This window comes from Apodemus sylvaticus, chromosome 20, assembly GCF_947179515.1.
Source record: "Apodemus sylvaticus chromosome 20, mApoSyl1.1, whole genome shotgun sequence".
Classification (NCBI taxonomy): Eukaryota; Metazoa; Chordata; class Mammalia; order Rodentia; family Muridae; genus Apodemus; species Apodemus sylvaticus.
Genome location: NC_067491.1, coordinates 51,697,040 through 51,724,696, shown reverse-complemented (window position 1 = coordinate 51,724,696; position 27,657 = coordinate 51,697,040). Strand labels below are relative to the sequence as shown.

The window sequence follows — 27,657 nt, the reverse complement described above, 5'->3', positions numbered from 1 at the left end:
CGTGTCATCCCCCAAATGTTCCTCGATTTCATCTTTCTCTCCTTCCATTCTCTCCTCCTATCCCATTTTCCCTCTGGATGCCCACCAGACACTCCTGTTTCCATCCCAACATGCCCCCAATTCACTTGTAAAACCTATTCTATTTCCTACTCCCAGGGAAATCCACGTGCCCACCCTCGACCCTTGGATACCTAACCTCTCTGGGTCCACTGACTGTCTCTTGGCTATTAGATACTTAACAGCTAATATCCCCCATATAGGCAAATAAATACTATATTTATCTTTCCCTATCTGGTTTATCTCACTCAGGATAATTTTTTTATAGTTCCATCCACTTGCCATCTTTAACAGCTGAGTAAATACTCCATTGTGTAAATATGTGTACCACATTCTGTCTATCCGTTCTTCTATTGAGGGACATCTAGATTCTGGTTTTTATGAAAGAAACCACAGTGAACATGGTTGAGTAAGTGTCCTTGTGATAGGATGGAACATCCTTTAGGTATATGGCCAAGAGTGGTATAGCTGGGTCTTGAAGTAGATCAATTTCCAGTTCTCTGAGGAACAGTGTACTGGCTGGTTCTGTGTGTCAACTTGACACAGGCTGGAGTCATCACAGAGAAAGGAGCTTCAGTTGGGGAAGTGCCTCCATGAGATCCAGCTGTGGGGCATTTTCTCAATTAGTGATCAATGGGGGAGGGCCCCTTGTGCGTGGTACCACCTCTGGGCTGGTATTCTTGAGTTCTATAAGAGAGTAGGCTGAGCAAGCCAGGGGAAGCAAGCCAGTAAAGAACATCCCTCCATGGCCTCTGCATCAGCTCCTGCTTCCTGACCTGCTTGAGTTCCAGTCCTGACTTCCTTTAGTGATGAACAGCACTGCAGAAGTGTAAGCTCAATAAACCCAGCTTTAAGACCCAGCTATACCACTCTTGGCCATATACCTAAAGGATGTTCCATCCTATCACAAGGACATTTACTCAACCATGTTCATTGTGTTTTTTTTCTTTTTTTTTTTTCCTTTCTCTTTTTTCTTTTCCTCCCCAACTTGCTTCTTGGTCATGATGTTTGTGCAGGAATAAGAAACCCTGACTAAGCCGGGCAGTAGTGGCGCACACCTTTAATCCCAGCACTTGGGAGGCAGAGGCAGGTGGATTTCTGAGTTCGAGGCCAGCCTGGCTGGTCTACAGAGTGAGTTCCAGGACAGCCAAGGCTACACAGAGAAACCCTGTCTCAAAAACCAAAAAAAAAAAAAGAAAGAAAGAAAGAAAGAAAGAAAGAAAGAAAGAAAGAAAGAAAGAAAGAAAGAAAGAAAGAAAGAAAGAAAAAAGAAAAAGAAAAGAAAAGAAAAGAAACCCTGACGAAGACAAACAGCAGTGTTGATTTTCACACAATGACATTACAAACTGGCTGTACATGTTTTTACTCCCACCAACAAAGGATTGTTCTGCTTGCTCAACATCTTTGTCACTTGTGTTATTAATCTCAGTCGTTCTGACAGGTGTAAGATGGAATCTCAAAATAGTTTTGATTTGCATTTCCTTAATTGGGATGCTGAATATCTTCAAGTGTTTCTCAGCCATTAGAGATTCCTTTACTACAATTATTCTCTTTTGAGATCTATACCACATTTTTCAAGGGATATGCCTGTCCTGTAACTCACTTTGTACTCAGAGATTCACCTGCCTTTGCCTCATGAGTGCTGGGATTAAAGCCATGTACCATAATGCCCTGATACCTGTACGCCATTTTTAAATTAGATTATTTGTTTTTGTGATATCTATGTAAGAAATAAAACAATCAAAACATGGGCGAGATCTCATATTAACAATTTAATGGCACAGATGAAAGCTCTAGAATTAAAAGAAATAAGTACACCAAAAAAGAATAGATGACAAGAAATAATAAGACATGGGGCTGAAATGAACAAAATAGAAATAAAGGCAACAATACAAAGAATCAATGAAACAAAAAGTTTGGTTTTTTGACAAAATGAACAATATAGAGAAACCCTTATCCAAACTAACTAAAAGTCAGAAAGAAGCTACTCAAATTAATAAATCAAAAATGAAAGGGCAGACACTGACACTAGACATCAAGGAACCCCAGAGAATCACAAAACCATCATAAAAACCTGTTTTTCAACATTTTGAAGAATCTAAAAAGAAAAGGGTATCAATGAATACTGTTTACCATAGTTATATAGAGAACAGATGAATGATTTAAACAGACCTACAACAGCTATAGAGCTGAGGATGAAGCTGGTGGTATTGTTGATGGGGAGCAGTAGGAGAGGGGTGGGTCAGCCTATTTATTGTCCTGGGAAAAGCAGGCTTTAAATTATCAGGGTGTGCCTGCTGGGTTTGGGGGCTGGGGCAAAACAATGGGGTGGGAGAGGCTGCCAGGGGAAGATCTGCTGGAGATAGGGGTGGGGCAAGGATGGCTGCCACAGGTGTTCTGCTGTAGGTCTGGGGATGAGACTGGGGGATTAGCTCTTGAAAAATAGTGAGAGAAGAGAACCAGACAGCCTACCTGGTTTCTGGAAGGCGTGGACTGTGGGCAAGCAGGGGGTACCTGGCTGGCATTGAGGGCTGGGATCAAATAAAGAGTCAAAGGAAGAAGGTTAGGAGGGACCGGTCTGTGGGATCTGTAGATGTGGTCAGGAGAAGGAAGGATGCAGCTAGTTTTCTGTTGCAGAGAGAGGGTAAGACTAGGGGTTGGATTTGTCGGGGAAGAGACAGTGGCGAAGGTCTTCTGTCTCCCTCTCCTGCTTGTCTTTCTTCTTAAAGTAGAAGCACTGGGCCTGTGAGATGATTCAGGGGTGACAACCTGAGCGTCTACTCATACAAGTTGTCCTCTGACTGCCACATACATTTATATGTATATAATTATCATTGATTAATTAATTAATTGGGGGCTGGTGAAGTAGTTCAATGGGAAAAGTGCTTACCACACAAGCCTCACAACCTGACTTCAATCCCCAAAACCCATATAAAGATGGAAAATACGTTCCCAAAGTTACCCTCTGACCTCCACACATGCACTGTAATATGTGTGCAGCCATAGTCACACACACACACACACACACACACATATAATAATGATGATGATGATGACAATGATGATGACTACGATGATGACAATAATAATAAAGTTTTAAAAATTAAAAAAGAATCACATGCATTATGTGTGTGAATGCTTTGTGAACACAAGCATAATAAAAAGGTGCGCCAAAATTTTGCTAATGTCCCTCTCATAGTTGGGGATAAATTTACTTTTTTCTTTTGACTTATCTCTTCTTTCTGAGTTCTCAGATGTAAATGTTTCTTATGAAAAGGGAGAATTGGTATTGCAAATATTATTCATAGGTCAGGCTTTCAATGAACATAAATTTTCTTTTATTTTCTTTCTTGGCCATTATAGTTTTAACCAAGATCGACAACTACACTGTGCTGGATTGTTCCCTGATCAGTCCTCCGGAAATCACCGAGAACCACCTTGACTTTAACTTGAAGGTAACTATTGTTCCAGAGCACCCAGCTGGCTATGGTGACTATTTAGAGGCTGGATCATGTACAGAAGAAACAGTACATGTGTGCTCTTCAAGCAATTGCATGTCCTGTAGCACCTGCCGCACGTTTGCACATGTGAGCTCTCCTGGCCACCCTTTCTTGGTGATTGTTTATTATGTCTATCTTCTTGGTGAGAAATACCAAGACAATTTGCTTCTTCCTTCCTGGGGAAGATTCAAGGCTAGGAGCCTGCAAGAGAAATGACCTGCCTTTGGTAGAACCCAACACATCAGGAGGAGCTGAGGAGATGCTCAGGTGGGAACATGCTTGCTACAGAAGCATGAGGACCTACGCTCAGTCTCCCAAAGCTCACGAGAAAAAGGACGGGCATGGTGGGACTCATGAGGCAGCAATGGAAAAATCCCTGAGGCTTGCAGGCTGGCCAGCCAGGTGAATCCTCAAGCTCCGGGTTCACCGAGACTCAAAAAAATAAGCTGAAGAGTGATTTTGGAAGATATTCAGCATCAACTCTGTACTACACAAACATGCACACATACAAACACACACCGAACACACATTGTTGGTATTCTGTCTAAGCTCCACCCCACACTTACCTGGCAACAGCCAGGTATGCCCCGCCCCATGGACCTGGCCCACTATAAAAGGGGCTACTTGCCCCTCCTCTCTCTCTCTCACATCCTGCTCTCTCTCATCCCACTCTCACCTCTCTGCCCCTCTTCCGCTTTCCTCCCCTCCCCCCTCTCCTCGTGGTCAGGGCCGGCCTCCACTTATCTACTCTTTATTCTATACTCTCTCTCTCTCTCTCTCTCTCTCCCTCCCTCTCTCTCTCCCTCCATCCCTCCCTCCCTCCCTGCCTTTCTCTACCTCCACTATACCATTAACTCCCACCCTGTGCCCTGAAGAAACTCTATTCTATACCATGTCTGTGTGTGTGTGGTCCCTCAGGGGGAAGAGGTGCGTGGGCATGGGCCCGCCTAGACACCCCCTTCCCCCACACCACCGTGCCACAGTCCCTAAACCCCTCTCTCTCTTGTTAAGCCCCCTTCACACATATACACACATGCACACACACATACATGCACCCACACATGCATATGAACACTCCACATTCTTGTGCATGTGTGAGGAATTTAGCGCAACTAATGGGTTGTACGAAGTATCAGGTTTCACTGAGGCTGCTGACGTCTACTGAAATCATAATTATATAGACGCGGTAGTTGCTGGTCCTGGGAAGGCACCATTGTGCTTCTGTACTTCTGTCTTTTCCAAATTAATATCGCAGTCTTTCTTTTCTGAAACAGTCTCCCTATGTACCCACCTCTGGCTGTCTTGAAATTCACTGCATAGACCAGGCTGACCCCAAACTCAGACCTCTGTCTGTCTCTGCCTCCCAAATCCTGGCATTAAAGGCATATGCTACTACATCTGATATATTACCTTTTTTTTTTTTTAGAATAAAAATTGGTTTCTATTTCCCTCATTCACAGTCTTTCAAATCAGTTAAGTGCTGTTCAAGATAGTATATTTAAATAATGCCCAAGACCTAATAAAACCAGAATTGAGCATGTCTCAAAAAAATGTTTCATTAAGCCATTTGGAGTCACTGTCTCTCCTGAGTACTTCTGTGGCTCCCCAGTTGTCTTAGTCAGGGTTTCTATTCCTGCACAAACATCATGACCAAGAAACAAGTTGGGAAGGAAAGGGTTTATTCAGCTTACACTTCCACATTGCAGTTCATCACTAAAGGAAGTCAGGACTGGAACTCAAGCAGGTCAGGAAGCAGGAGCTGATGCAGAGGCCATGGAGGGATGTTTCTTACTGGCTTGCTTCCCCTGGCTTGCTCAGCCTGCTCTCTCTTATAGAACCCAAGAGCACCAGCCCAAAGGTGGTACCACCCACAAGGGGCCCTCCCCACTTGATCACTAATTGAGAAAATGCCCCACAGCTGGATCTCATGGAGGCACTTCCCCAACTGAAGCTCCTTTCTCTGTGATAACTCCAACCTGTGTCAAGTTGATGCACAAAACCAGTCAGTACACCAGTTATTCAGCAGTCACGTATTTTGAAGGTCCAGAGCTGGTCATCTGGAAGTCTAGTTCATGAGCTGTACAGTTGTGCACCTTAGCTGACAGCTCCTCCCCTCTTTATCTAAGAAAAATTCCAGCTCAGAGCATCTCTAGGAGTGACAGATATTCATAGATATGCTCAAAAGCCTCCTGAGTTCTAGAGCTGGAGAGATGGCTCAGCTGTTGAGTGTACACACTGCTCTTCCAGAGGACGGGAGCTCTGTTCCCAGCACCCACAGCAGGTAGCTCACAGCTGGAACTCCAGTTCCAGGAGATCCAAGGCCTCTGACCTTTAAGGGCACCTGCGCTCACACACCCATACAAAACACACAAACATATCATTTAAAAACCAATCTTTTTGTTAAGCCCAGAGCTTTGAAGCACAGCCACTAGCCAAGGAGCCTAAAGACCTTGTCACAGTCTCATCTTTTACCAAGAAGCTTCTGGGATCTTCTTTATCCTGCCTTGAGAGGTCCCAGTTTCTCCGAGTGCGACGTTTGTGCGTTCACCTGAGAGTTGGATGTCCTTGCTGCTTCCCACAGGGTGCGTTCTACCCGCTGGAAAGCCTCGTCGACCCTCCCTTCGCGCCGGCTCCCTTCGACCTCCCAGACAGCAGGGACTCCATGCTCTACATCGGCATCTCTGAGTACTTCTTTAAATCTGCCTCATTTGCTCACTTTGTGTCTGGGGCTCTTGGCACCACGCTGTCCACCAGGGAGGTGAGGAAAGCCATGGGATGGTGGCTGTGGCCATCACCGTTAACCGTGTGTGTGTGTGTGTGTGTGTGTGTCCCTCCACCATTTCCGTGTGTTGGTTTCATCATCTGAGAAAGGGGTCTGAGAGTCAGTCCTACACTCTTAGGGTCATGATGGTCACTAAGGGGTTTAAACATGTAAGACTTCTAGAACAATCTCAGTGCACAGTAAGTGCTCTGCAACTGTTGCTTCTGGATTACATCATCATCGCCACCACCATTATCACCATCAACACCAACACCATCATCATCAACACCACCACTACCATAACCATCACCACTATCACCACTATCACCACTATCACCACTATCACTATCACCACCATCACCACCACCATCACTACCACCACCACCATCACTCCTTGCATTCTGCCAATATAAGGGCTTCTTATTAGTCATCACAATGATTTATACCATCACACAGTAATGCTTCAGATACTTGTTGATTCTCTCCGCCATATGTCTCTCTTTTTCTCACACTGTCTCAGTTAGGGTTTCATTGCTGTGAAGAGACACCATGAGCAAAGCAACTCTTATAAAGGACAGTACTTAGTTACGGCTAGTTTACAGTTTCAAGGGTTCAGCCCATTATCACCATGGGGAGCACGGTGGCGTGCAGGCAGACATAGTGCTGGAACAGCTAAGAGTTCTATATCTTCATCTCCAGGCAGCAGAAGGAGACTGAAATTCCACACTAGGTGGAACTTGAGTATAGGAAACCTCAAAGCCTGCCCCACAGTGACATACTTCCTCCAAGGCCACGCCCACTCCAACAAGGCCACACCCAGTGCAACAAGGCCACTCCTCCCAATAGTGCTACTCCCCAAGGGCCAAACATTTAAACACATGAATCTATGGGGGGGGCCAAACCTATTCAAACCACCACACACAATACCACCCTTCTCTGGCCAGTCAACAAAAAAATACCCATTTTAAGACTTTACTTTCTGTGCATTGTAATTATACACACTGCTGTAAACCTTACGCTCAGTATGGCAAGGACAGCAGCACCAGGTGCCCTGGCATTGGAAGAAATGCTTACCAGGCAAATTACTTAAGCAACTTGAGCCTTGGGGATCTCTGAAAATGATAATAGTAACTTGAGACTTATCGGTCATGACTGTAGAATGCTTGCATACAGATTGAGCATGTGTGATACAGTGCTCCCCCAGTGAAGAGGGGATTTCTCGAAAGGAGGGTGACTTTGGGCAAATGTTTTGCCTTTTCTGGGCCTCAGATTTCCTAAGGTTGGGCTATAAAATAAGGTTATTCTAACATTTTGGGGCTCCACCTCTTCACAGTTCACATTAGCAAGGATTCTACATTTTACCTGAAGAGTCAGCCCAGGTAAAATCTTGCAGTGACACAGTACTTTGTTTCTGTTTCAGATTTCCAACTATTTCAATCAAAATGCTCAAGGATTCGGCAGTGTGCTCTCCAAGGTGAGTGCTCTGGTTTTGCTCCTCAGTGCTCCGGGGCACGTGTGTCCTCACTGAAGTCACTTCCAGGAGACTCTTGGATTCTCCAGGTTCTCTTTTGGCCCAGACATGAGTCAGTTAATCTTTCTATTATTTGTTTTCTTTCCCATTCTCTCTTCCTTTTCCTGCTTCTCTTCTCTTCCTTCTCTTCCTCTTCCTTTCTGCCCCCACTTCTTCATTTCTTGACAGTATCTTAATATGTAACTCAGGCAAACTTGCAATTCTCCTGCTGCAGCTTCCCATATACTGGTATCATAGGTGTAGATGACCATACTTGGCCATTTTTCCATCCTATAAGACTTTTTCTTTCTAATCAAACATCCAGAATTGTTTTATACATAAAGCCTATTAGAATACAACTAAAGCATTGTAAATTTATAAAATAACCAATCTACAAAGTTCCACCACCCTTAAAATAATTCATTTAAATATAGAAATGACTGGTTTAAATGAAAGCTTTCATCCTTAAATCACTTTATTTATTTATTTATTTATCTATCTATCTATCTATTGGCAAGGTCTCACTATTTAATACAAGCTGATCTGGAACTCAGTATTTAACCCAGGCTAGTCTTTAGTTTTTGATCCTCCTGTCTCAGCATTTCAAATACTGGGCTACACATGACTTTAGTAAACAACTCTTACTGTTAGTCCTTCATAGCATCCCAGATATCGTACATAATGAGCCTACAGGGTTCAGTTTGTCTTGAAGGACTGAGATGCTTCAGAGAAAGGCACTCAAGGCAGACAGTCTTGGCCTGAACTTCAGCTCTATAATTTATTCTGTGAGACGTATGAGAAAACCTCTTAGACTCTACACAAGTCATGCTCCATTATAATACAGAACTACTTCCCATAGGTAGTGGCACATGCCTTCAAACTCAGGAGACAGAGGCAGAAGGAGAGAGAAAGAGAGAGAGAGAGAGAGAGAGAGAGAGAGAGAGAGAGAGAGAGAGGAGATAGACAGACAGATAGAGAGATAGAGAGATAGAGAGATAGAGAGATAGATAGATAGATAGATAGATAGATAGATAGATAGATAGAATAAAAATAAACCAGCACTTGGGGTTTTATGAATTGTAGAAAAGAGATGATAAAGTTCCTGGTGTTGTCGCTGGCCCAGAAAATATTCAGCAAATGTCAACTGTTGTGACAGTTGAGTTTTGCACATTGTTAAGCCTAGTAAAGAGATGTTTTCTGTCCTCATTGCATGGTGCAAGATTACACACTTAGCACAAGTCACCCCAGTTTGCAGTTCCCCCTCATCAGCTCCCAACTCTCCGTCTCTGTTTCTCGCCCCGAACGGGACAGATTGCAGAGATCTACATCTTGTCTCAGCCGTTCATGCTGCAGATCATGGCCACGGGGCCTCCTGTGGTCAACTTACACCCGAACAACTTCAGCCTGGAGTTCCCTGCCGCCGTCATCATGCTCACTCAACCGGACAACGCTACTATCCAGCCCATCGTCTCCATGGACTTTGTGAGTTTGGGGATACAGGCCGGCAGCCTCTGGGCGTCCGTCCTGTTTCTGCTGTGAACCACTAGCCAGCAGCTTCTTGATGTTTGAAGTATAGGTGATTCCTAAATTAAGAGTGAGGACAGAGTCGATACTGGGGCTGTCTACAAACAGACCCACCAACCCATGTATGGAAATGGCCATATACGAAGACAGAAGAGCTCATGAACCTGTGTGTAAATACCTCACCAATATCTAGTTCCCATGTTCTCTTCCGTTTACCTTAGAAAGCTGGAATCAAGGTCCCCTGACCAATGAAAGGTAAAAGTAAGACATTGATGGCAAGCAAAAATTACACACAAGAATCAGAAGAACCATTTGGAAAAGGCAAAACTAAAGAGGGCACTGGGGCTGTCACTCAGTGATAGACTGCTTACTTAGCGTGAGCAGGGCCCTGCGTTTAATCCACAGTCCCACCAAGGATTAATTGAAAAGAAATCCTCGAAGAATAAACCTTTATATTTAGCGTCTTTCCCTGCAGGACAGTATTTTCAAAATCACTTATTTGTTTGGACAGAATCTCCCCATGTAGCCCAAGCTGGCCTTGAATTCCCTTCACTCCTCCTCTCTCACCCTTTCAAATGCTATTTCTACCCACATGCTGCCCAGATGTAGAGATTTTTTTTTTTTTTTGCCTCATCCATTGAGTAAGAGGGGACCTTGGGCTCATAAAGTCTCCACTGTAGAAGATTGTACTTGTGGTCCAAATGGACAGCCACTCACCTCATTAACAAGGGCATTCTTTTCTTTAGGTTGCAAGTACCAGTGTTGGCCTGGCTATTTTGGGACAAAAACTGATCTGCTCTTTATCTTTGAACAGGTAAGATGAATTGGTTTGACTGTTGGAAACCTTGGTAACAAATTAGAGAACATTCCCCAAAGACAAAGGGACCGTTGAGAAAACAAATGCTTTACCCCGGTGGGACTGTGGGTCAGTTCGGTATCCTGCCTCTAACAGAACAGATGAATTCAAAGGTTGAACTGGGCAAAAGAAAGTCGCACTTCTGTTTTTCTCCTGTCTACCCATGAAAGCAATGGTAAGATAAAATAGGGACACAGTCATTGTAAAAATAATTCTATCAGCGCCCAATCTGGTGATGACTAAAGTTCCTCTTGGTGACTCAAGAGAGAGTATATTAAATGGGGATACTGCAAGAAAAGGGGTTTGTGATAACACTTACGTGAGGTATACATCTTTGGAGATTAAGGGGCCAGGTTTTAAATCCTTCTCATTGGCTTCATGGCCATGGCCAAGCCTTGTCACAGTAACGATTAGCATTACTGTGAGAAAACACTATAACCAAAAGCAATTTGGGAAGGAAAGGGTTTATTCGGCTTGCATATTCTAAGTTACATTCCCATTGAAGGAAGCTTAGCCAAGAACTCAAACTGGGCAGTAACCAGGAGGCAGGAACCAACCCGGAGGCAAGGCTCCTCTGGGAGCCATGGAAGAGTGCTGCTTACTTGCTCGCTCCTCATGACTTGTTCAGCCTGCTTTCTTGTAGAGCCTGAGACCACCAGTCAGAGTGGTACCACCAAAAATGGTCTGCGCCCTCCTACATCAATCACACTCTACAGGTTTGCCTCTAGCCTGATCTTACAGAGGCATCTACTCAATTGAGGTCCTTTCCTCTCAGATAACTGCAGCTTGTGTCAAGATGGCAAAAAAGAAACCAGCACAAGTCTATTAACCACTTCCACTTCAAGTCTCTGTTTCCTTATGCGAAGCATAGTAGAATTGGACTGACCCCTTCCCCCACCCTCAGACTCTAACAACTGGGACCTATAACTAGAACACAGACTTTAACAGGATCTTAGCCCAGAACCTAGCTAATCTCAGGGGAGGTGATAAGGTACGAAGGGACATTACAGTTCCTACATACAGGTCACTCACTGCACGCCATCTTCAAAATCCAAGATCATAGAAATCGTGAAGCAGACTGCCTAAGGTGAGAAGTTACAGAAAGATCAACCAGCCCAGGCTAAACTTGTGGAAGAATAAGAAGTAATAAAAACAGTCAGAAAAGAACTGAAAACCAACAGGGGAATGTCGGCCCACCTCCCTAACTCTTTCAATAAAATCATGTTCAGTAGAAAAAGAATATAAAACCACATAAATACAATTGTGCAATGAGAAGCTTCAGACCTAAGCAGGAAACTAGCTCAGCCATTACCCCCTCAAAAGAAATCAGGACCCAAGATTATGAGATTGGGAGATTAAAGGTTTCCATAAAAATATTTATTATGCTCTACCGTTTTACAAGAAGAGGAATCCAGTTGTAAAGGGGTGTCTGTAGAATAGTCACACAGAGGCAAGGCTTCCTGAGGTGTTACTCAAACTTGCCCTCCAAGCACCACTGACTTTGCAGAAGGTTCAAAGATAGTATATCTGGAGTTCACCAGACTGCGGGGCCAAGGACAGGACATTCAAGGAGCTTGAAAAAGCGCCATGTTGTTGTTATGGTGTGTGGCTTAATCCCAGCGCTGAGGGGCAGAAACAGGCAGGTCCCGGGGGCATCCTGGGCAACCAGACTAGCGGAAACAATGAGCCACGGTCAGCTGGGGGCCTTGTCTCAAACAAACAAACAAATACAGATGGAGGAAGACATCTGAAGTGGAACTCTGGCTTTCACAGGCACACACAGAGATGAGCACATAACACACACACACACACACAGACACACAGACACACACACACACACATGCACGTACAAGGTTTAAAAAGTTATGAATAATGTCGGAGTAGAAACTGAAGGACTCTTACAGATGAGGCTGTATTAAACTCAAGCACTGAGCCGGCTTTGGGCAAGGTTTGTGGGTCATGCCTCACCTGGGCAAAGAGCCAGAGAGTAGGACTTAGCAAAGTCGCCCAGGCTGGACTGACAGGCATTCTTGTCCTCAGGGGTGGGAGCAGCAGCCCCGCCTTCCACATCGGGTCCCCAGCCAACGCCTCCATTTTGGGGCTCTCAGCCGCAGCTTTCCGGCTGAGCTGGTTTGGCTCTCTGATGTCACAGAGAGTCATCGGGAAAGGAAGGGCATGGGTGAGGATTCCTGAGACAGACACCTAAGGAGAAGAAGCAGGCAGTGACACGGTGTCTCCAAATCTCCCCGCATACCGTGGCCTTCTAACCAAATCCCGACAGAGCTGCTTGGCCGTGGCAGTATGGGTGAAATTCAAGGCGACCCAAAGCAGTGGGGCCCTGTGGCTGGCTGGGTTTAGGTCTTGGCACTGCCGTTTATCCCCTGTGTAGTCTCAGGCACAACCTGAGACTTAACCTGTTAAACAAGTGTTCGAATACTCAGCCTCCCATTTAGCCCCCTGAGAAAGCCTATCACTCCCCTGCCTCACCCCCGGCAGGGCCTTTGGGAGACACCCTTCACTCCTCTTTACTGTTGAGCTTTAGATTCTACCAGGTCCCAGCACGACACCTGTTTTACTTCACTCAAATCTTTTTCTTTTCTTCTTTTCTCCTATCATATCTGACTACAGTTTCCTCTCCCTCCTCTCCTCCCAGTCCCCTGCCCCACAACCTCCCCTCTCCCCAGATCCACTCGTCCTACAGTCCCCTTAACAAAACAAAAAACAAAACAAAGCAAAACAAAACAAAACAAAAGAGGGCTGGAGAGATGGCTCAGTGGTTAAGAGCACTGATTGTTCTTCCAGAGGCCCTGAGTTCAATTCCCAACAACACCATGGTAGCTTGCAACCATCTATAATGGGATTAGATGCCTTCTCTCTTCTGGAGTGTCTGAAGACAGTGACTGTGTACTCATATATAAAAAATAAATAAATGAGTCTTTAAAAAAAAAAAAGAGCAGGTCTCGCAGGGTTATCCACCAAACATGGCTCAACAAGTTATAATAAGACTATCAAAAACCCTCATATCAAGGCAGGACTAAGCAACCCAGTAAGAGGAAAAGGTCCATGAGAGTTAGCCCACACCTGACACTGCCTGAATGGCCAGGACCCGAGACAACGCAGACACCACGTGATGTCACTTCAATCTTTACCGCTCTGTTTCACGACCTGACCATGTGCAGTAAGTGTCTTGTAGGCTAAATGAGCACCTGGAGGTGACTTGACGGTCACAGAGCTCAGACAGCCTATTCTCAAGGTCACAAAGCCATCCAATGGCTGGACCAGACCCACAGGTGTTTAATTACATTGTATTCTCGCCTTTGGCATAGGAAAGAGCTAAGATATATAAAGTAGCACTTAGATCTAGGACTTAGGAAATAAATGTTGTCTGAGTCAGGACACCCATGAACCTGGTATCATGTGAAACTGAAAAGACAAGGAACAGAGTGTCCTGCGTGGAGGTGATACCAGTCCTGTCACTGATGCTCAAGTAGAGAAAAGGAGGAAAGAAATCGACAGCCCGGAGCCCTGATAATAGACTTGACCTCTCTGGGATCGTTTAGTCGGACGCTTGCTGTCTGGAGTCAGACAGATCTGCCCGTTACTTAGTGGATGTGTGAGCCGATGCCAACTATTCAAGCTTGAGTGGCGGCTTTCTCACCAGACAAGCATTACATTCGTGTATGCATCTTACACGCAAGGAAAGCGTCTTACCTCTGTATAGGCTGATGGGTGAGTCGGCGAGGTGATGGGTACGAAAGCCCTGGTGCAAAGCCTGGCCGGTGCTGATGGTCAGTTCGTTCTCTCTTCCCATTCCAGGATCCAAGGTTGACCGCCTTGGATGGGGAGACTGGTCCCGCAAAGGCCTGACAAGTTGGACCAGCCTTAAACGCTGTAGAACAGGCCCTCCGCATTACAAGACACATTCCTGTTGTCCTGTCACGGAGCCTTTTGAGCCAAACAGAATTGTGTTTGAGGGCATTGTCTAGCACATAGTAGGTGCTTTGTAGATTCACAGGCCAAATTAAATGGTACTTTCTCTTTCTTGGTCTTCATCCAGATATGTTAATTCTAGCCCTCGATCACTTGTAAAACTTAAGGCACTCAGTCTGGGCCTGAGGACTGGTTCAGTCAGTTATGAGCGTTTTCTGCACAAATGAGAAACTAAATTTGGATCCCCAGAACCCAAGTAAAAGACTGGTCAGGTGCTGTAACAAATGTCTGTAACTCCAGAGCAGAGACAGCAGACGGACAGACCCCTGGACCTCCCTGTTCAGCTAGCTAACTCAGGAAGATCCAGGGTCACTGAGAGACCCTGTCTCCAAAAATAAGGTGGGGTGATTGAGGAAGACACCCACCATTGACCTCTGACCTTCCCACATGTACATATATACATACACACATGCGAACACACATATGACAATGGGTGTGTACGTATACAAAAACATGACACAATCGTGCATTGTTGTTGATTCACTTAAAACCAAACAAAAGCCGGGCAGTGGTGGTTCATACCTGTAATCCCAACACTTGGGTGGCAGAGGCAGTTGGATTTCTGAGTTCCAGGCCAGCCTGGTCTACAGAGTGAGTTCCAGGACAGCCAGGGCTCTTCAGAGAAACCCTGTCTGGAAAAAAACCAAACCAAACCAAACCAAAAACAATGTTTCATTTTTGTATGATGAAAAGGCTGGATATTCTCAAATTCCCTACCTATTATCATGATACACACACACACACACACACACACACACACACACACACACACCTGCAACTCTTCCCAAGCAACATAGTCAGAAAATACAAACACCGCTGATTATTAACTCTTCTTCTCAGAGTCTCACAGGTTAGGCAGGTAAATATTTCCCAACACAAGCCGTCTGAACTAGGAACACATGTCCAGGTACAGTGAGTCTGCATTTTCCTTTGTAAGGATGCTTTGGACTCTGGTAAAGAAGGAAACTCTAAATGGATCGTCTCTGGAAAATTTCCAGGCTGCAGGAGGAACTAAGGTTAAAACAGTGGGGAATTATTGCCTGTTAGTATTTCTCCCTGAAAGAAAAAAAGTTTAGCTGAAGGTTAAATCTACAGCTTGTTGGGATTTTTTTTGTTTGTTTGTTTTTTATTTTGGTTGGGTTTAGTTTTAATCAAGGGCAGTTGTATTAGAGTTTAAAAGAAAGACCCTGGGACGGGCAAGCGGTAAATCTCAGCAGCTGCCCAAGGAGGAAGAGTAAGAGCCGAACTGTCTGACCTCTGGTAGGCGGGCAGCCCAGATGCAGAAGCAGAAGCTTGGCAGAAAGGGGCCGGAGGGGCCAGGGAAGAGCGGAGAAGCCCCTCAGGAGAGCACCACAGTCTGGCATTTGAAGCTCTTCAACTGTTGGTCCTAGTTTCCAAACCCCCAACTCAGTTCCCCAGCTTCCTAAAACTTTGCTATAGAATGCCTTAAACCTTAAAGGGACCCCCGATTCCAGCTAGTACCCTACCCATCTCTCTCTCTCTCTCTCTCTCTCTCTCTGTGTGTGTGTGTGTGTGTGTGTGTGTGTGCCTGCACACATGCACATCCATTCAATAAGTATTGAGCATCTATGTTGCGCCTTGTACTGTTCTTGGCCCAGAGAACAGAGAGAAGGGCAAAGTATCCTTCTAGAGGTGTATAGGGAATGTTTTTTTTCCAAAGAACAACTTGTTTTAGCCCAGGACTGTCTTTCTCCACCGTACACACATGTCCGTAAGTCCTTCTAGCCCACACTGACTTCTCCCCACTTTTCACACAGTTTAAGAATTCCTGAGTCATCTTTATAATATGCAAATCCACAAAAGAAACACCTGCGTCTAGGCTACTTTGTCTCATCCTCATCTAGGCTACTTTGTATCAATCTCGTCTAGGCTACTTTGTATCATCCTCTTGGAACTTCAATTCTTAGCTGGCCTAGCACCAGGCTGAGCATTCAGTGAGCACCCAGGAAGCCCTTGGCCTGTCAGTCATCTCTCCATGCTGCAGCCCATCATCTTGTGTCCTCAAAACCTTCTAGAGTGAAGATCGAATTCCTCATGGTGGGGTCACCTAGAGTGGGCAGCCTCGCCTGGTTCTCCAGGACCATTTTCCTGTGCCCTCGCCAGACTCTGTTCCCCCCAAGGACCCCTGCCAGCCCCCTTTCCCTCTTCCTTCCAGTTTTCCTTTTAAACTCTGTCCATCCTGTTTCAGCTCAAGAAGTCTGTCCTTAGGAACTTTCCCACATCTACCAAGCCAGATCAAGAGCCTCTGTCATGCGACTCGATGACTCTTTTCTTCCCTCCAGAGCATTTACCTCTCAATTTGTAGTTAAACTTTAATTGTTGGGATTTGTCAATAATGCTCCTGACTTCCTACCGGGCTGTGGGCTCTCTGAGAACTCTATCTGGGTCCAGTTATGTCCACAGTCATCGCCAGCGCCTCCCCCTGAACTGACACATGTTAGGTGCTCAGGAAATATCTTCTGAATGGGTCAATAAAGCCATGCTTGGTGCTGAGATATGCTGGGATATGTACTCAACACCGAGATACAATCATTAAAACCAGATCTTATCCCTCAGAGGCTCACGGTCACAGACTGAAACAGAAACAGGAGGATATAGGTCCTTGAGTAGCAGGACTGATTTTCCTTTTCTCCCCTGGGACATGGTGGGGGGCGTGACCTGCATTTGACCTTGACTCTTGTCTTGTGTTATACCCATTTAACCATATTGACCCAGGTCACGAATGGCCTTTCATTATGCTTAAGAGTGAAGTTTTACTCTGGTTTCCAACCAAGGTAATTAATGTTATCTAAAACGTTTTAAGTAGGCTATATTCTCTATGCACCTGCATGTGTGTGTGTGTGTGTGTGTGTGTGTGTGTGTTGCTAGGGATGGACCGCTGTGCCACAGGCATACTAGGTGGCCTCTGTCACTATGCCTCACTCCTAGCCCAAGAGAGAATATTACTTGTCTTCAAGGAAGGGCTCTATTCCTTCTCAACCACTCTTATGGTCCCTGGAAGTAGGAGTTTGCTCTAAGCAGCAGCTGATAGCCAAATAAAAGATAGTTCAAAGACTGAAATCAGGTGCCACCTAGTGGTCTGAGTTGGGATTGTCTTTTTCAGAGCCAGGACAGTGATTTTTGTCTTTCCACAGTGTCTGTGCAGCTAGAGACAAGAATCTCCTAGGAAAGGAAGCTGTGGGCATGTCAGAGGAAGTTAAGGTGGCCCTAGGAAAAAGGCGGAGTATAGTTCATGCGCTTCTGAGGCATGCGCTCCCATGGCAGGTACCCCCGAGGTGGCCACACATGGTGGAGGCTGGTCAAGAAAGAAAGGAGACTTACAGTTGTGTTCCAACATTTCCACACGAGAGTAGACAACGTGCTCAGGGGGAGGCACCTACCTCCTCAACAGAGCCTTTTAAGATGCCCTGTGGATCCTCCAAGATCAGTGCCGGGGACATCATCTCTGCTCTGTGCAAACTTAATGGTTTGCAGTGGTTTTTTTTGTTTTTTTGTTTTTTTGTTTTTTTTATGAGTTGGAAGGTATCTCAAACCTAATTTCTACTAACACGATAGTACCTGATAATCAGTTGATGCCTCCTGAGAATCTGTGTTTTAACTGCAGTCACAGGAAGATTCTCAGAAGAGGTAGCAGAAAAGATACTCAAAAGCACTGACCAGAAAGAATATGGTTTAGCGGGTAAAGGTGCTTGTGGTACAAACCTGACAACCTGAGTTCAATCCCTGGAACTCATGGAGGAAGGAGAGAAGCAGCTCCTAAAAGCTGACTTCCAGCCTCCAAACACACACACACACACACTGATAATAATAATAATAATAGGAACAATAATTATTATTATAAATTGTAAAAAGTAAAGGTTAGCCAATCAAAAAGAAAGAAAGAAAGAAAGAAAGAAAGAAAGAAAGAAAGAAAGAAAGAAAGAAAGAGAAAAGAAAAGGGGCCCAGTCCTAAAATAGAAAACATCCCGAGTGAAGCAGAGAATCCAAAACATCATGAAATGTAAGGAAAAGAAATATCTCTCAGGTATATCTGAAGACTCCAAGCTAAAGTACATTACATGTATCTAAATGCAAGCAACAGAAAATGTATCTGATCGTGGACAGAGTTAAACTGCGGTGACCAGCAGCCATAATGTTATTTTAGGTGAATATGTATTATTTTTTCGGTATGCATTTTTTTGGATATGCATTTGGTGCCAATACCTTTTTAAAATCTTAGTTCAAAAATGCCTGGTGAATAAAACAGCATCACATTTTATAGTTCCAGACCAATGAGGGTAAAATTCAAGGTGCGGAAGTATCTGTAGTTGATACTGAAGCGGCCAGTGGGAGCCAAGGTAGAAGGAGGTCTCTCGTGCTGTGTAAGCGGCTTGGATTTTATTATAAGCCATTAGAAAGCTTTGGCCAGGCAAGTGTCTTCATCAAACACATCCATACCACAGCTTACCCAGGGTGGGGCACAGAAGACGGACTGCAGAAGTTCAAGTGTAGAGATGCGCGGGTTCAGGAGAAAGCTGAAACAGAAACGAGGCTCAGACTTGGTCAAAAGTGAGTTGCAGAAAGCTAAGGAAGACGGAAGTGAACAGACGTCAGCACTAGGTTCTAGCCAGGCATAGTGCACAGGCCTACAGTCCCCGCACCCGGAAGGCTGAGGAATTCAGAGCCAGCCTTGGCTTCATAAAAAGATCTTGTCTCAAGGTGGGGAGGCAGGCCCCGGGTTCTTATCCTATGTTTACCACTTATCCTCTCTTGACTGCAGTTTTTCTAACCTGCAAAATGAAGGGGTCTCCCCCACTAATTACAGGTTGTTCATATTACCCTCACTAGTGGGTAAAAATGTGAGGCCTGTCCCTCGGGAAGAGAATTTAGGAGAACTGGAGGAGAGTGTCGAGTTATAAAAAGATAGAGAAAAGGCAGGGGTGAGTCTGGTGGAGTGTGGTATGGTGTGGAGCACCTCTGCGGGCCCCTGCTGAGGCATCCCTTCCCCCTAGAAGTATAGAACAGTGTTTTTTCAGGGCATGGAGACGGGAGTAGAGGAAGGAGAAACAGAAAAGGGCGCGTGGATACAGAGGAGGAGAGATAAGGAAAGAGAAGAGCAACAGAGAGCCGAGTGGGCGGGGCGAGCAGCTCCTTTTATGGTGAGTCAGGCGCTCCTTGCTGTTGCCAGGTAACTACGGGGCGGAGCCTAGACTAAATGCCAACCGAGAGACTGTCTGCCATCTTGATATTTGACCGGGAATAACAAGAAAGTTCTGTGTAGGTCCTTAGCATTTCCGCTCGCCGTGGAAATGAGTCCCCATGTGTGCAGCACAGTAAGACCATAGTAGGTACCCGCGCTGCACCTTCTACGTGCATCATCTCCCTCAGTTTTCACACACACACACACACACACACACACACACACCTATTTCACAGTTGAGAAAACAGTGACCTGGGGAAAGTCATGAGATCTGCAAAGTGTGCAATAATGTTTTGCATTCCAGACTATCAACTGTTAAGGCCCACATACAGGTCAGAGCACGGGGGAGGGCGGGTGTGTGTGTGAGGGGGCAGGGGGTGTGTCACCCCAAAGACAGTCTGCCTCCTAAGCAGCAAATTATAAGGGGTCAGGCCGGGCAGTGGTGGCGCATGCCTTTAATCCCAGCACTTGGGAAGCAGAGGCAGATGGATTTCTGAGTTTGAGGCCAGCCTGATCTACAGAGTGAGTTCCAGGACAGCCAAGGCTATACAGAGAAACCCCGTCACAAAGAACCAGAGAGAGAGAGAGAGAGAGAGAGAGAGAGAGAGAGAGAGAGAGAGAGAGAGAGAGAGAGAGAGAGAAGTGTCCACTGTCATGCCTGGTTATGGGCGCAATTTTTAGTAGTGATTTGTTTTTATCTTTAAAAAATTAAAATCTCCTCTTGTTGTATTGTCTCTTATCATTTTGTTGTTATTGCTATTTTATTTTGTGTTTTTGTTTTTTTGAGGCAGTTTCTTTGTGTTTCTTGTGCTGATCTGGAACTTGTTCCAGAGACCAGGCTGGCCTTGGACTTATAGATCCCCCTGCCTTTGCCTCTGGAGTGCTAGGATTAAAGATGTACACCACCATTTCTTATTTTTCTTCTAATTTGCCTTTCTTTTTTAAAAAAAAATAGATTCATTTAATGAGTATGAATGTTTTGCATCTATGTGTACCATGTGCCTGATTCCTGTGGAGGTCAGAAGGGTCAACGGATCCCCTGAAACTAGACTTACGAATGGCCCTGACTCATCATGTGGGTGATAGGGAATCGAACCCTGGTCCTCCGCAAGAGCAGCAACTGTTCTTAACTCTTAAATGCTGAACTGTGAATCTACCCTCCTTTAATCTCCTCCCATTTCCTTTCAGATTCCGCCTCTCCTTGCCAGAGAACAGCCATCGAGATGTTAAGGTAGGAATGCGAGCTCTCGGGGTTCCCTGAGAAAAGCATGAGAAATAGAACTCTGTTGTATCGTAGTCCATGTGTGTTGCTTTCTACGATTTCTGCGTAATTCTAAGCTTTAGCTTTGGAATTTATTGTTCATTTGTTTGGTTGATTTTACAGCACAGGGGATTGGACACAGGGCCTTTATCTTTTAAGCCCCTGAGCCTAGCAATATACGCTTACTCACATTCCAGGGCTTTGAGAAGAACTGTAAGGACTGTGTATGGTGCTAGACAAGTAGGCATTGTCATGGGGGTGGGGGCTGTTTCCTGGATAAAATGACCCTGGCAAGTTAAATTTAAGCTTCGGAATTTCATGATTAAGTTTATTCTTCAAAGGCATTAAGCCCACATTCTGCTTGGGAGTAGACACCCTGTATTGGCTATTTTTTCTGTTGCTGTGATAAAATACCGTGGCCAAAAGCAACTCATAGAAGAAAACATGTGGTTTTGCTTATGGGTTCACAATGGCAGGCTCGTCCTGGTCTGGTAGCAGGAACGTGAAGCAACTGATTACATTTCTAACCAAACACAGGAAGCAGAGGGAAATAGGGTGAAGCCATAAACGAGCAACTCCCACCCCAGTGATACACTTCAGCTCCAGCAAGGTTTAAAAGGTTCGATAACCTCCCTCAGACAGCGCCATCTAGTGTCCAGATGTTGAAAGTGCATGAGTCTGAGGGAGACATTTCTCATTCCAATCCCTGCAGACCCACACTTGAAATGTCCATACTCTCAGTTGTCAAAAACGCCTCCAGCTCCACGACCCTCTGTGCTCACAAACCGTGCTATCACAGAGGGTGTAAGCGCATGGCTTTCCGCGACAGATTTCCTGGGTAGCAGTCTGCCTAGCGCCTGTTCACACACTGAACTTTTTTTTTTTTTGGTTTTTCGAGACCGAGGGTTGTTTTTTTTTGGGGGGGGAGAGGGATGGGGGGTTCTCTGTATAGCCCTGGCTGTCCTGGAACTCACTCTGTAGACCAGGCTGGCCACCACCGCCCGGCCATTTTTTTTTCTGGATGAAAAATGAGCTTCAGTCTTTATTGCATAGAGAAAGAAAAAGTTTCTACCCTAATATTGCTAACTGTATTAAAACCAAGTGTTTTGTAAGAAGAAAGTTTTGTTCGTTTTTTTGTAAAATGAAGCCTGCCTTGTGATTAAGAAAAGACCTAGCTGGGTGGTGGTGGCGCACGCCTGTAATCCCAGCACTTGGGAGGCAGAGGCAGGCGGATTTCTGAGTTCAAGGCCAGCCTGGTCTACAGAGTGAGTTCCAGGACAGCCAGGGCTACACAGAGAAACCTTGTCTCGAAAAACCAAAAAAAAAAAAAGAAAGAAAGAAAGAAAAAAAAGAAAAGAAAAGAAAGAAAGAGAGAGAGAGAAAAAGAAAGAAAGAAAGAAAGAAAGAAAGAAAGAAAGAAAGAAAGAAAGAAAGAAAGAAAGAAAAGACAAGACCTGTCCTGTCCCATGGTAAGGAGAAGCCTGCCTGCTCCTTCTGCTCTCTGCAGTGTCTCCTTTTTTCCTCTTTCCCTCTGCATTCTGCACACTGCTCTCTTAATTTTTTTAAATTGCCTTATAGTTTCTAATTATTCTTGAACTTTCATTCTTAACGTCCTTCTTCCCATTAGAACTTCTTACTGAGCACAGCAATGTGCAAGACACGTGTCACCCTTGTGGCATTACCATTCTCCACAGTGGTACTCTGCTAGCTCCACTCAGTCCCTCAGGGACCTCTGTCCATCATGATCTGGAGTGGGAGGCAGAGTGGTGACACAGGGACAAATGCTGGAGATGCTTCTAAGCTTTCCAGAGCATGCCAGCCAGCCAGCCGGTGCAGCAGCAGCAGCAGCAGCAGCAGCAGCAGCAGCAGCAGCAGCAGAAACAACAAAAACTCCACTGTTGGAAGCCAGTTTGAGAACATGCGAGAGTATGTTTGTGCTTTTGCAACGAGTCGGGGGTACAAATAGTGAACAGATATACGGCGCATGTGTGAAAATAATATAGAAAAACCTGAATCGGCACCTAGAGCAGGCGTGGAGGTAGGGATCTCAGGATTGCGGAGAGGATCTGCTGAAGCCAGATTCACCAGCACATCGGCAGCACGGTGAGTGGCAGGCAGGCAGTAAGACGCCACTGGTTTTCCATGCATGATAACTGACCCTGCGTCTCTGTAAAAGGATAACAAGCACAAGGGTTTCATAGATTCATAGATAGTCTGAGGCCCAACTGCAAGAGTGAAGTCGCACTCACTGGCTGTGTGTCCTTACCCAGGTTACTTAGCTTCTTGTGAGGTCGTGCATGTCACTGAATTCATCATTGCCACATCCAAGAGGAAGGTGATAGTAAGACGGGACCAGGCCTGGGGGCGTCAGCCCAGTCAGTGACTTTAGCGGAGTTCAAAACAGATGTTCCGTTTTTGGGAGAATCCCGAGATTAGGTATCAGGGGCAATATAATCAGTCCTTAAGCTGGGATTTAAGACCTAGCTTTCAGACAAGCTTCTGGCATCTGAAAAAGCAGTATCAGAGTTGAGTGTGGTGATGCACGCCTGTAATCCCAGCAAATGCTTAACGTTGACAAGACAATGTCAAAAAAAATGGCAATGGTTTGTGGTTACCATTTACATAGGATTAATTTGTCTAGTTCTGACAACCACCATGCAAGATACTGCTGCTGACAACGGTGGTGGTGGTGATGATGATGGTGGTGGTGATGCTGATGCTGATGATGCTATCCTACAATTATCGTCTTCATCTTATAGTTGATGGAGCGGAGGTGTCAGGAGATTGAATAACTCTTCTGATATCACAAAATAACGGGGGAGAAATAAAACCAGAGAGATAAGCCCACACAGACTGTCTTCAGAGTGGCCAAAATTATTTTTTAATGATCTGGGTGTGGTGGCAAACACCTGTAATCCCAGCATTAGGAAAGTCTAAATAAAAAAGAACACGAGTTCAGGGGCCAACCTAGGCTACATAAGGCCTCCCAAGTAAGTCTGAGTTGTCATGAGACCCTATCCCAGCAAACAAATTAAAAAGTCTTCACTAAGTAAGTTGCTCTTCACCTAGGTCCATTGACGTCTTGGAGATTTATGTTTGTATGTTTGTGTGTTGTGTCCGTAAAATCCAGAAGAGGGAATCAGATTCCCTGGAGCTGGAATTACAGGTGGCTGTGAGCTACCGGATGTGGGTGGGAAGAGCTGACACTGGTTCTCTGCAAGAGCGATATGTGCTCTTAAGCACGGAGCTGCCTCTTCAACCTTAGTTCACATTTAATACCTGGATCTTTCCAGAAAGCCACACTGCCTAGAATACCCAGATACTAGGGTTTGTTGTCGATAAAGGGGGTGTTTTAGTTATGCCATTAGGTTCAGGGTACGACGCAAAGAGAAGGGAGGGCCTGTGGCTGGTAACTGGAGCCTCTTAGCTCTCCAGATTTCCCTGGTCTGTACCTAAACCACTACATACTACGCTACGATCCTGGTTCTCTGTTCGCTAGCTATCACCGGTGTAGAAGGAACCGGGAGGAAACAACCTGGTGGCGCTGCTTTCCAGAAAGCATTCTGTTCCTCCAGGGAAGCTCTGGTCATGACTTTCGATCCAGCTGAGTTCCGGGAACTTGTCCCAAGCGAGGTCTGCTGTTCCCGGGAACCCTGGGTTTGTCACTGATACAGTTCCCCTTTGCATCCTAGGTTGTGAGGTTCGAGAATATCCTGTCTTCCATTCTACACTTCGGAGTTCTGCCCCTGGCCAACAGTAAGGGTTTCTTTATATATATATGACTGGAATCGGTCATGCTTTGGGTTTTCTTTGGAACTTTTCCACTGATGCCTGCGTGTTTATTGTGTCGCCGTGAATTTGGGTGAGAACTTAGCGGTGTACAGCATTGAGAGCTGAAGGAACCAGTTAACAGGTTCCTGCTTGTTGGCTGCAAGATTTACAAAGTCAGCAAGAAAGACCAACTTGGCTTGAGTGAAAGAAATAAAACTTCTGACTCCTCCAGGTCAATTAGAAATGATATTCTGTCTTAATTATGGCTTTCTTTTTCATGGAGAGATACCATGACCAAGCCAACTCTTATAAAGGACAACATTTTATTGGGGCTGGCTCACAGGTTCAAAGGTTCAGTCCATTATCATCATGGTGGGAAGCATGGCAGAGTCCAAGCAGACGTGGTCCTAGAGGAGCTGAGAGTTCTCCATCTTGATAGGACTATATCCAGAAGAGACTGTCTCATTGGCAGCTAGGAGAAAGTCTCAAAGCCCACCCCACAGTGACACACTTCCTCCAACAAGGCCACACCTCCCAATAGTGCCACTCCCTGGGCCAAGCATATTCACATCACCATAGGAATGGAAGTAAAAAATGACACTGAGGTTGTCCTCTGACCTCCACACACATACATGCACACACGTAATATATATATTATATATATATACACATATACATATATACATAATATATATGTGTGTTGCATATTTTATATATTATGCATATAATGCATATTATATATGTGTATATATTATGCATATATGTATTATATATCACATATATGTGTGTGTTATACACATATATGTATGTAATATATTATACATATATAATACATATTATATATATTATACATATTATATATAGTATATATGTGTTATGTATGTGTATGTGTATATATATATACATTTATATACACATGTGTTATTTGTGTTTTGTTTTGTTCCAGTATCTAAATATGCATAATTATAGGGTTTTTTTTAAAAATTAATTACCTTATACCTTTTTTTCTAAATTGCAGCAAAACTGCAGCAAGGATTTCCTCTCCCCAACCCCTACAATATCTCATTCATCAATTCGGATATTCAAGTTCTTGAGGTAAGGCTCCGAATCTCTTCTTCACTATTTCTTTTCAGAGTAGAGCAAGCTTCCCGTTTTGTTTATTACCTATTTTTAAAAAGATTTATTTATCTTATTTCATATGGATATGTGTGTGCATGAGTCTAATGTATTTATGCCGCATTTATACTGGTTCCACATCAGATCTCCTGGAACCAAAGTTTCAGGCAGTCGTGAGGCACGCAATGTTGGCCCTGGAAACCAAACCCAGGTCCTCTGTAAGGACGGTGAGTTCGCTTACCGTGAAGCCTTCTCCTTCCCCTCATTGTATTTTATTTTGCTTACCATGGAGTTTTACCAGCCATGGAGTTTCATAAACAAAACATCCAACTATTAAAGCTTATAAATAATAATAAAAATGTAAAAGTCAGGCTAAGTCTAATTTCACTTTGAGGTGACCCCTCAGAATAAGGAAAGCAATTTAAAAAGTGTTTTATTTCACCAGATAAGCTGTAAGGCTGAGATTATGAATCTCATTCTATGAATGAAGAAAGTAGACCCAGATAAGTATAGTGTATTGGGTAGAAAGGAAAAATGGGTGTTATGTTAGTCATTTCTCTTGTTGCAGTGACTAAATGCCTGACAGAATACAACTTAGAATAGGAAAGTGGGTCTTTCTTTTTATTGTTGGTTTTGTTGGTATTTTGGTTTTGTTGTTGTTTCTGTTGGTTTTGTTTTTGTTTGTTTGCTTGTTTGTTTGTTTTTGCTTTTGGCTTACAGTTCAAAGGAATACAGTCCCCCACAGCAGGGAAAGGTGTGGCAGGAGAAACATCGGATACCTGGTTCCATTTCCTAGAAGTCAGGAAGCAGTGTACAGGAAATAGATCAAGCCATAACACCTGAAAACACGCCCCCACTGACCCACTTCCTTCAGCGCCTAGGCTCTACAACCTTCTAAAGCAGCATCGCGTGCTGGTGGCCAAGCTTCTAAACACAGGAGGCTGAGGCACATTGTGCATTGAAACCATGGCAGCTAAGCACTTGATTGGTTCTTTGACACTTTCAGCCAAATGAACTCCCGGGCTGTCCCCTGAAGACCATCCTCTGGCTGCGCCCTATTGCAGCTGCTTCCTGGGAGATTCGAATGAACTACATGGCACTGTTGCCCCTTCTCTGCATTTTGCTTTTGTAGTTTTGGGAAAGTAGAAATATATTTCATAAAGCACCTCCCACCTGCACACTAATGGACACTTCCTCATAGTTCCTAGACTCCCTCTTCTCCACTCCCCACAACTTAAGTCACATCTAGGGACAGAAATCCAAAATGGCCACTTCGTGCATCAGGGGCCCTCACATAGGGTACAGGGGTTGAGAAAGGCTTGGTGCTTTAGGGCCTGGCAAAGAAACGTTCCTCCCCTCATGCAAACCCAGATATGGCCTTCATTTAAAATTGTCTTCATTCTGTATTCCTCTCAGGGTTTCCTTCTGATCTCTACTGACCTGGCCCATGAAACATCCTCAAAGCCACAGCCAAATCTCCACAGCTGGGGGGGTCTGAACCTGGTACGTGGACCATGGAGAGAGCAGCCAACCCGCTGATGGCCTCCTCACAATCCATCCCAGGAAGTAAGATGCCTTCAGACCCGCAGAAACCGTAAACCTGGTAGATGAAGGCCGTGCATCCTGGATATTAAAGCCTTCGTGCAAAGGTCTCCTTCTGGATCCCTAAGAGACCGAGAGTGAGGCCAACTGGGTTACAGTGCTGATCAGGGACAAGGGAGTGGGAGCAGGATGTACGTATGTAAGCTTATGTGAGCATGTTGTGTGCCTGTGTGTGCCGTGTGTGGGAAAGAGTGAGGTATGTGGATCTGACCAGGTGGGTAAGGAACTTGTCTGTATTTGCATTGCTATATGTGTGTGTGTGTGTGTGTGTGTGTCTATAAGACTATGTTTGTTCTTTAGAGACTTTCTACTTCCATCGGACTTTGTGTTTCATGTTTACTATTCCTGTCCCGTGTGCTTAATTAGAATTGTTTTCGATCCATGTCAGTATCTGTGTGTGTGAAAGCTCCTGTCCTGAATTTATTTTAATAAAATATGACAGAAAATGGAAAAGGCTTATGTTTTATTTTTAACTTTGGCAAAGACTGAAGTTCTTCAAACGCCAATAT

General features: G+C 44.8%; 1 protein-coding gene across 1 annotated transcript in view; it reads left to right on the top strand.

The window, feature by feature from the left end:
• Positions 1 to 27,085, top strand: part of Bpifc (BPI fold containing family C) — a 44,561-nt gene extending 17,476 nt beyond the window's left edge. Inside the window, exons 7-15 of the mRNA XM_052165060.1 lie at positions 3,421 to 3,512; positions 6,139 to 6,315; positions 7,739 to 7,792; positions 9,140 to 9,310; positions 10,099 to 10,166; positions 20,587 to 20,629; positions 24,352 to 24,415; positions 25,449 to 25,525; positions 26,963 to 27,085. Of these exons, the coding sequence (XP_052021020.1) occupies positions 3,421 to 3,512; positions 6,139 to 6,315; positions 7,739 to 7,792; positions 9,140 to 9,310; positions 10,099 to 10,166; positions 20,587 to 20,629; positions 24,352 to 24,415; positions 25,449 to 25,525; positions 26,963 to 27,085 (869 nt within the window). The remainder of the gene's footprint in view (positions 1 to 3,420; positions 3,513 to 6,138; positions 6,316 to 7,738; positions 7,793 to 9,139; positions 9,311 to 10,098; positions 10,167 to 20,586; positions 20,630 to 24,351; positions 24,416 to 25,448; positions 25,526 to 26,962) is intronic.
• Positions 27,086 to 27,657: the final 572 nt, after the last annotated feature.